This window comes from Triticum aestivum, chromosome 6B (genome assembly GCF_018294505.1).
Source record: "Triticum aestivum cultivar Chinese Spring chromosome 6B, IWGSC CS RefSeq v2.1, whole genome shotgun sequence".
Classification (NCBI taxonomy): Eukaryota; Viridiplantae; Streptophyta; class Magnoliopsida; order Poales; family Poaceae; genus Triticum; species Triticum aestivum.
Window position 1 is genome coordinate 150,340,640 of NC_057810.1, and position 9,793 is coordinate 150,350,432.

The 9,793-nt window shown below is 45.1% G+C and overlaps 1 protein-coding gene across 1 annotated transcript; it reads right to left on the bottom strand.

Annotated features, from left to right (window-relative positions):
- Positions 1–1,327: 1,327 nt before the first annotated feature.
- Positions 1,328–2,396, bottom strand: LOC123133813 (uncharacterized). The gene has a single exon (XM_044553218.1). It carries the CDS (start codon positions 2,134–2,136, stop codon positions 1,513–1,515), a length of 624 nt encoding a protein of 207 aa, XP_044409153.1. The 5' UTR covers positions 2,137–2,396; the 3' UTR covers positions 1,328–1,512.
- Between the last annotated feature and the right edge of the window lie 7,397 nt (positions 2,397–9,793).

Sequence of the window (9,793 nt, forward strand, 5' to 3'; positions counted from 1 at the left end):
AACTCCTCGGGAGTTCAGCTGCGAGGCCTGGCGATAAGGCTGGTCATAGTGGGAGTAACATAGGTAGTAACATAGATGCCACATAAGCAAAAATGATGATGTGGCAAGTAATTAATGAGGAGAGAGGCAAATAGAGTAACATAATATGTTACCATCACATAGCGGTTTCCAATGCATAATGAGTCTACAAAGTAATAAATAAAGGCAACTATGTTACCACACCTATGACACTACCCACTATAAAGGTAGTAACATAGACTAGTAACATATGTATGTTACTAGTCTAAGTTACTCCCCACTATGACCAGCCTAACTCCCGTTGACTGACTGAGGGCGACCGGCGACCGACCCCGGGCAACGGTCATTTGCGCGTGTGCAGAGGGCCCTACGGCTGGCCACAAGAATAATGAAAAACAACGACTGAGGGCGAAGACGCGGGCCGTGGGCCAGTATGGACAGACAGGAATTTGTGGGGTGTAGTGCCTGTAGTTTCGGCGAGACCTGCGCGCCTTTATTACTGTTTTTTTTTTGCGCGAAACCTGCGCGCCTTTAATTCAAGTTGATGTGCACAGGGTTTGGGTAGCAGCCAAACGCCAGAGTGCCCATGTGTGCCCGGGAGAGCTGGTGATAAAGAAAGAAGTCTTTCGGTTCTAAATGAAAACAATAAAAAATCGTTGTAACATGTCTGACACGAACAGTGCGTGGCTGTGGTAGTTCTTTTTTTCTTTTTTCTTTTTTTGTGGGAGGGCTATGCTAGCTCTTGCCAATGACAAGCTGGGACGACGCTTTCTCCCATTCGACGCGGGATCGTACGAACCACCGTGCATACTATATTCACTCCTCTAAAATATAAGGGGTGTTGCATGTTAGATTTATTCTTCTTTTTTTTGCGGGAGGAATGTTAGATTTATTCGATGTCAAACTTTGTAGAATTTGACCCATTATACCAGAAAATACATTAACATTTATAATACCATCTTTCAAAAAATATGGTTAAATGCTACTTTCTCTGTTCGCAAAAATAAGATGTCCTAACTTTTTTCAAAATCAAATGTATATAGGCATGCTTTAGTATGTTTGTTCATTCATTTCAGTCTGTATAGTTCATATTGAAATGTGCAGAACATTTTATAGTGTTTGTGAACACAACTTTTTCCTGAATTGAATTTATGTAGACATGTTTTAGTTTGTCTGTTCACTCATTTCAATATTTCAGTATGTATATGGTAGTTCTTATTAAAATATCCAAGACATCGTAATTTGTAACGGAGGGACTACCATCTAGCTATTCACATCTTGTAGCAAAAAAATGGGGAAACATAGCACATGTAAATTTCAAACACTAGCAACCAAGATTCACCATCGAAAATATGTTTACATAAGGGTAAGGAAGGAATAAAATAAATTGAGAAGTACTACAACTACTCGATATGGCGAGTTGGCAACCGGCCACCATAGATTGCTTGGAACTTTGGATGAAAACCATACAGTACAAAGGAGCTAGCAAATTAACTACTCCTTGTCCTTCTTCTCCTTCTCGAGCTTGCATTTCACCTTCTCGAACACCACGGCGGCCGTCGCCAGCGAGTCGAGCTTCAGCTTGAGCTTGCAGGTACCCGCCAGCTTGTTCTTCTTCAGCTGCAGCGTGTACCGCACCTCGCCGGTGACCGCCACCTCCAGCTCGAACTCCCCGGTCTTGTTCTGCTCCCTGTACGCGGCGACGCCGGCGTTGCCCAGCGCCGCGTAGGCGCTGTCCGAGCCCGAGTCGAGGCGGTACACCCGGGTCTTCCTGGGGCCGTGCTTGTCGCCCTTGTCGGCGACCTGCACGCGCTCGAACTGCTGCCCGTCGAACTTGTACGCCGCCTCCAGCGGCTCCGTGTTCTTCATGGTCGTCGCCCAGTTGCGGTTGCGGACGACGAGCTTCAGAGAGAGGTTGTACCCGAGCGAGGTCACCGGGGAGGTCGCCAGCGCGAACCTGGTCAGCGAGGCGTCCTCGACGGTGATGGAGGGCTGGACGGCGAAGCTGTAGGCGGCGACCATGACGACGATGATGATGACAGCGACGACGGCGGCGATGCACGCTAATGCCCACTTGCAGTCGTCCCAGCACTCGCCCAAGCAGTCGCACAGCCCCATCGCCGGTGGGTTTCTTGATTCAGATCTTGGAGCCGGAGGGCGTTGGATGGGGGAGGGTGTTGGAGCTTGCTGGCATTGACTTCGTAATTTGAACTCTGGGTCTTGAGTGGGGTACTTATGGACTGGGAGGAACTAAAATACACCTAGTTGTGGTCTTTGTTCATACCCGCCTAGTCTCAGTATTTTATCCGGAAATACTCAAGAGCGGACATGGCAATCGCTCAACAGAGAAAACAAAAGAAATTGACGAAAGGCACAGACCGCCAGACTGCTCCCAGTTTCATTATCAAAATGAAGGTTATAGTTTAACAGGTTGGATGGGGGGCTCCAGCTGCACAAAACCCACTAAACTTTACCAGAGCAACTCAACGGCTACTCAGCCTTTCATTACAGATAAAGACTGTAAAATTTTCGTCTGAGAGCATGTCCAACAGGCGTGCAACGCACGGCGGCGTACAAAAAACGTTTACAGCGCCGTTTACACGAGTTTTTGCGCGCCGCGGAGCGCTGGCTTCAGCTACCGCTGCAAAATAGAGCGCGCGCAAGCCGCTCCAGCAGACGCGCTATATATTTTTTTATACTACGACTCGATACACATATAGGCATAAGTAGATCAAAACAAATAGATTATAATAAAAAACGATACATAGACAGTGTGTAGAAAGTTCATAGCCTCCTCCTACGATACATAAAACGATAGATAAAAAACTACTCATCGCACTCCTCCGACTCGGACTCCACCTTGTTGATGTCCTCCCACTAGTAAAAAAGGGGGCAATGGTTTAGGCAGGGCCAGCCCATTAGTCCCGATTCAGTCCAGAACCGGGACCAATGGGGGCACTGGACCGGTTCGTGAGCCCCGATGGCCGGCCGGGCCACGTGGGCCATTGGTCCCGGTTCGTCTGGACCTTTTGGTCCCGGTTGGTGGGACGAACCGGAACCAATGGTCCTCGCTCCTGGCCCACCACTATTGGTCCCGGTTGGAGGCTTGAACCGGGACCGAAGGCTGCCCTTTAGTCCCGGTTCGTGCTTCGAACCGGGACCAATGATATGCCTATATATACCCCTCGCCCGCGAGCAAAGCACTCCCACTGCTCTGTTTTTCGTCGCCGGCGAGGAGAGAGCTTTGTGGTGCTTTAGCTCACCTCCTATGCACACGAGGTGTTCGATAAAATGCCCGAGCCACACTACTTAAGCTTTCTCCTCTCCAAGCTTGACCTCCAAACTCCATTTTCCTCAATATTTGTCTAGGTTTAGCGGTCCGTCACGTCCCGTCCCCGTCTTCACCGCCGTTGATCGCCCGCGCCGATCTCATCGCCGACACCACCGTGGTGAGCCTCTTGTTCTTATCTTCTTTCTAAAAGGAAAAAAAATTCTTACTTGTATGTTTATATAGATACTTGTATAATTTTCTTACTTTTATTATTGCATCTTATATAGTGCGATGGTTTTGGTATCCGCCCCCGTCGGCCCTCGTCCTGTCTATGATTCGGATGTGGTATATATTATCTTTTCATAACTATTGGTTCATTTATTGTTTATGACAATTATGTCGACCAACGTGACATAGATTTTATTTATCTAGGAGGTTGTTGAACCGGAAATTCCAACCGACCCTATTGTCGAGAGGTTAAATTTAGTTGAAAAAGAAAACAATTTCTTGAAGGAAAAAATTAGAAAAATTGAGGAGGAGAAGATGATATTGGAGTTGCATGTTGCGGATGTCGTCGATGATCACAAGATCAAGATGGATGCAATGTGCTTGAAGATTAGAAAGATTAGAAAATATGCCATTCATACCGAGGCTTGGTATCATTATACCGTTGGATCAGTTGTTACATTGGTTGCGATTATGATCGCATTTGTTTTCGCATTGAAATGTTTTACATAGTTTCAGTGTATGGTTTAATTAATTTAGATGCTCTGCAGAGCTTTATGTTGTTAGATGAGAACTATGTATGTACTTTGGTTTTAATGTGATGATGAACTTCTATTAATTTGGTCACTTAATTATCTATTCATGATGTTCTGTAATGATTTTTGACACACTTAATTATATATAATGCACGCAGATGAACCGGCAATGGATGTACGGTTCAAGACACACCTCCGAGTACATTAAGGGCGTGCATGATTTTCTCGAAGTGGCTGAGGCAAACAAGCAGAATGGTTTTATGTGTTGTCCATGCCCTATATGTGGGAATACGAAGTCTTACTCTGACCGGAAAATCCTCCACACCCACCTGCTTTACAAGGGTTTCATGCCACACTATAATGTTTGGACGAGGCACGGAGAAATAGGGGTTATGATGGAAGACGGCGAAGAAGAAGAGTACAATGATAACTATGTGCCCCCTGAATACGGTGATGCTACTAAACATCAAGAGGAACCAGACGATGTGCACGATGATGCTGCAACGGGCGAAGCAGCTGAAGATCAAGAGGAACCAGACGATGTGCCCGATGATGATGATCTCCATCGGGTCATTGTCGATGCAAGGACGCAATGCGAAAGTCAAAAGGAGAAGCTGAAATTCGATCGCATGTTAGAGGACCACAAAAAAGGGTTGTACCCCAATTGCGAAGATGGCAACACAAAGCTCGGTACCGTACTGGAATTGCTGCAGTGGAAGGCAAAGAATGCTGTGCCTGACAAAGGATTTGAGAAGCTACTGAAAATATTGAAGAAGAAGCTTCCAAAGGATAACGAATTGCCCGACAGTACATACGCAGCAAAGAAGGTCGTATGCCCTCTAGGATTGGAGGTGCAGAAGATACATGCATGCCCTAATGACTGCATCCTCTACCGCGGTGCGTACAAGGATCTGAACGCATGCCTGGTATGCGGTGCATTACGGTATAAGATCGGACGAGATGACCCTGGTGATGTTGACGGCGAGCCCCCCAGGAAGAGGGTTCCTGCGAAGGTGATGGGGTATGCTCCTATAATACCATGATTGAAACGTCTGTTCAGAAACGGAGAGCATGCCAAGTTGATGCGATGGCACAGTGAGGACCGTAAGAAAGACGGGAAGTTGAGAGCACCCGCTGATGGGTCGCAGTGGAGAAAAATCGAGAGAAAGTACTGGGATGAGTTTGCAAGTGAGTCAAGGAACGTATGGTTTGCTTTAAGTGCGGATGGCATTAATCCTTTCGGGGAGCAGAGCAGCAATCACAGCACCTGGCCCATGACTCTATGTATGTATAACCTTCCTCCTTGGATGTGCATGAAGCGGAAGTTCATTATGATGCCAGTTCTCATCCAAGGCCCTAAGCAACCCGGCAACGACATTGATGTGTACCTAAGGCCATTAGTTGAAGAACTTTTACAGCTGTGGAATGGAAACGGTGTATGTACGTGGGATGAGCACAAACAGGAGGAATTTTACCTAAAGGCGTTGCTGTTCGTGACCATCAACGATTGGCTCGCTCTCAGTAACCTTTCAGGACAGACAAACAAAGGATACCACGCATGCACGCACTGTTTACTTGACACCGATAGTATATACCTGGCAAGCTGCAGGAAGAATGTGTACCTGGGCCATCGTCGATTTCTTCCGACCAACCATCAATGTCGAAAGAAAGGCAAGCATTTCAAAGGCGAGGCAGATCACCGGAAGAAGCCCGCCATGCGTACCGGTGATCACGTACTTGCTATGGTTAATGATTTACACGTAATGTTTGGAAAGGGTCCCGGCGACTAGCTGTTCCGAGTGATGCTGGGGGACACGCACCCATGTGGAAGAAGAAATCTATATTTTGGGACCTACCCTACTGGAAAGACCTAGAGGTCCGCTCTTCGATCGACGTGATGCACGTGACGAAGAACCTTTGCGTGAACCTGCTAGGCTTCTTGGGCGTGTATGGGAAGACAAAAGATACAGCTGAGGCACGGGAGGACCTGCAACGTTCGCACAAAAAAGACGGCATGCCTCCAAAGCAGTATGAAGGTCCTGCCAGCTATGCTCTTACCAAAGAAGAGAAGGAAATCTTCTTTGAATGCCTGCTTAGTATGAAGGTCCCGACTGGCTTCTCGTCGAATATAAAAGGAATAATAAATATGGCAGAGAAAAAGTTTCAGAACCTAAAGTCTCATGACTGCCACGTGATTATGACGCAACTGCTTCCGGTTGCATTGAGGGGGCTTCTACCGGAAAACGTCCGATTAGCCATTGTGAAGCTATGTGCATTCCTCAATGCAATCTCTCAGAAGGTGATCGATCCAGAAATCATACCAAGGCTAAGGAGTGATGTGGTGCAATGTCTTGTAAGTTTTGAGCTGGTGTTCCCACCATCCTTCTTCAATATCATGACGCACGTCCTAGTTCATCTAGTTGACGAGATTGTCTTTCCGGGCCCCGTGTTTCTACACAATATGTACCCCTTTGAGAGGTTCATGGGAGTCCTAAAGAAATATGTCCGTAACCGCGCTAGGCTAGAAGGAAGCATCTCCATGGGCCATCAAACAAAGGATGTCATCGGGTTTTGTGTTGACTTCATTCCTGGCCTTAAGAAGATAGGTCTCCCTCAATCGCGGTATGAGGGGAGACTGACTGGAAAAGGCACACTTGGAAGGGACTCGATAATATGCAGGGACGTATATTCTTGGTCTCAAGCACACTACACAGTTCTACAGAACTCTGCCTTGGTGACCCCGTATGTCGATGAACACAAGAACAGTCTGTGCTCCAAACACCCGGAGCAGTGCGACGACTAGATTACATGTGAACACATCAGGACTTTCAGCAGTTGGTTGGAAGCACGTCTCAAAGGTGAGAACACTGTTTGTGATGAGATGTAGTTGTTGTCCAGGGGACCATCTTCGACTGTTATGGTTTGGAAAGGATACGAGATAAATGGGAATACATTTTACACGATTGACCAAGATCAAAAGAGCACCAACCAAAATAGCGGTGTCCGCTTTGATGCAACAACCGAGAGGGGAAAGGACACATATTATGGTTACATAATGGACATATGGGAACTTGAGTACGGACATGATTTTAAGGTCCCTTTGTTTAAGTGCAAATGGGTCAATCTGTCAGGAGGCGGGGTACAAGTAGACCCACAGTACGGAATGGCAATAGTGGATCTGAAAAATCTTGGGTACACTGACGAACCATTCGTCCTAGCAAATGATGTGGCATAGGTTATCTATGTGAAGGACATGTCTACCAGACCGAGAAAAAGAAAAGATAAGGAAGCGAATACATCATACGATTAGCCAAAGCGCCACATAGTTCTTTCAGGAAAAAAGGACATCGTGGGAGTGGAGGGCAAGACAGACATGCCTGAAGATTATGAAAAGTTTCATGAAATTCCTCCCTTCAAAATCAAGGCTGACCCCAGCATCCTGATAAACGATGAAGATTATCCATGGTTACGGCGCAATAAGCAAATGACACAAGCAAAGAAAAAGTGAAGACTTTCTCCCGCAACTATTATGATGATACCATGCCAACTTTATAACAGACGAGTATGATACCATTATCCGTTTTGTACAAGCGCATGCTATGTGGGTGAATTTATGATACCATGCCAAGTTTCAACTTTTTCAGAGTTCATTTGAAATGCTTTAATGTCTTATGGTTTGGCCCTCGTAATAATTAAAAATAGCAACAATAAGTATTTTGTTGTAAGTAGAAACAAAATAAAATAAATAAAGCAAGAAAGAAAACAAAAAAACAAAAAAAGTGTTTTCAAATTTGAAAACTAATGGCACTAACAGAAAGTTTATATTTTTTCTAAAACTAAAAGCAAAAGGAATTAAAAAATAGAGCAAAAAACAAAATAAAATAAATAATGCAGAAAACAAAACAAAAAAACTGGAAAATAATTAAAAATAGCAACAATAATTATTTTGTTGTAAGTAGAAACAAAATAAAATAAATAAAGCAAGAAAGAAAACAAAAAAACAAAAAAAGTGTTTTCAAATTTGAAAACTAATGGCACTAATAGAAAGTTTATAATTTTTCTAAAACTAAAAGCAAAAAGAATTAAAAAATAAAGCGAAAAACAAAAGAAAATAAATAATGCAGAAAACAAAACAAAAAAGTGAAATAAAAATAAAAATAGCAACAATAAGTAAAGAAAACAAAAAAACAAAAAAATGCCTCCTACTGGGCCCCCACGGCCTGAATACGACTAGAAACCCTAGTATGGGCCAGGATTCAGGCCCGTAGTAAGCCCGGAAGGCCCATCAGGCAAAGCAATAGCAAGTAGGCCCGAAAGCCTGCGGTGGAGAGGAGCTCGAGAGGGGTGCGGCAGTGGGGCTTATAAACCACTGCGCGCCCCTCTCAACTAACGAGGTGGGACTAAACTTTGGCCCCGACGCGGGCAGCACAGGGGCTTTGGTCCCGGTTGGTGGCACCAACCGGGACTAAAGGGGGGGCATTGGTCCCGGTTGGTGGCACCAACCGGTACCAAAGGCCGCCGCTTCCCGCCCTTTGGGCTGCCGAAAAAGAGGGCTTTGGTCCCGGTTGGTGGCACGAACCGGGACTAAAGGGTGCATTAGTCCCGGTTGGTGCCACCAACCGGGACTAAAGACTTTGCTATATAAGCAGCACTTAGCAGTTTTGCAGAGTTCATCATCACAGTTGCCCCCCGATGACGCCGAGCACATCATCGCCGCCAGGATGCCCCGACGCCGCTCGCCGCCCCCGCCGTCGCCGTCGCCATCGCCCGCGCCCTCGCCGTCGCCCGCGCCCTCGCCAGTCGCCATCGCCGTGCGCCGTCCCTGCCCTGCGCGCCGCCCCTGCCCGGCCGCGCGCCGCTCCTGCCCCGACGCCGTCGCCGCGCCACTCCCCGCGCCCCTGCTCGCCCCGACGCTGCCCGCCGCGCGCTCCTCTCTCGGTGAGCACCGCGCCTCTGCGGCCCCGCCGCCGCCGTGCTATTTTTTATGCTATTTTTTTATATGTTTTTAGATTCATATATGTATGTATGTATTTTTTAGATATATGTATTTTTTTATGTTTGTTCATATATGTATGTATGTATTTTTTACATGTTTTTTTATGTATGTATGTATTTTTTTTCAATTGTAATGATGTTTTAAAGTATACATATATGCAAAAGTTAGATTTTTAGAAAAGTTTTATCTATATATGTTCTCTGATTTAGTACATTTTAGGTTAGTTTAATTTTTAGTAAAGTTTTATATATCTAGCTAGGAAAGGAAGAAGAAGAAAAAGAATGTGAGGAAAAAGAAAAATAAGAAGAGGAAGAAAGGAGAAGAAGAGGGGAGGAAGAAGAGGAGAAATAAATAAGAAGAAGAAAAAAGAAGAAAATGAAGAGGAGAAGAAGAAAGGAATAGAGAAGAAGAAGAAAAAAATAGAAAATTTTCTATTTTTTCTTGTTCTCCTCTATTCCTTTCTTCTTCTCCTCTTTTTTTTCTTCTTTTTTTTCTTTGATCTTCTCCTGATCTATTCCTCTCTTCTTCTCATCTTTTTTTGGTGATATTAATTATTGTAGAATATGCAGATGTATGTATATTCATATGAACAATGCATTAGGCAAAACCTTTGTTTTTTTTCGAAATTTTCTATTTGAACATTTTTTGTAAAACAAGCAATACTAAAAGAATGAGAGGAAAAAGGAAAATAAGAAGAGCAAGAAAGGAGAAGAAGAGGAGAGGAAGAAGAGGAGAAATAAATAAGAA

Coding starts and splice junctions, on each gene's coding strand:
- LOC123133813 (XM_044553218.1), bottom strand. CDS start 2,136: ATGGGGCTGTGCGACTGCTTGGGCGAGTGCTGGGACGACTGCAAGTGG.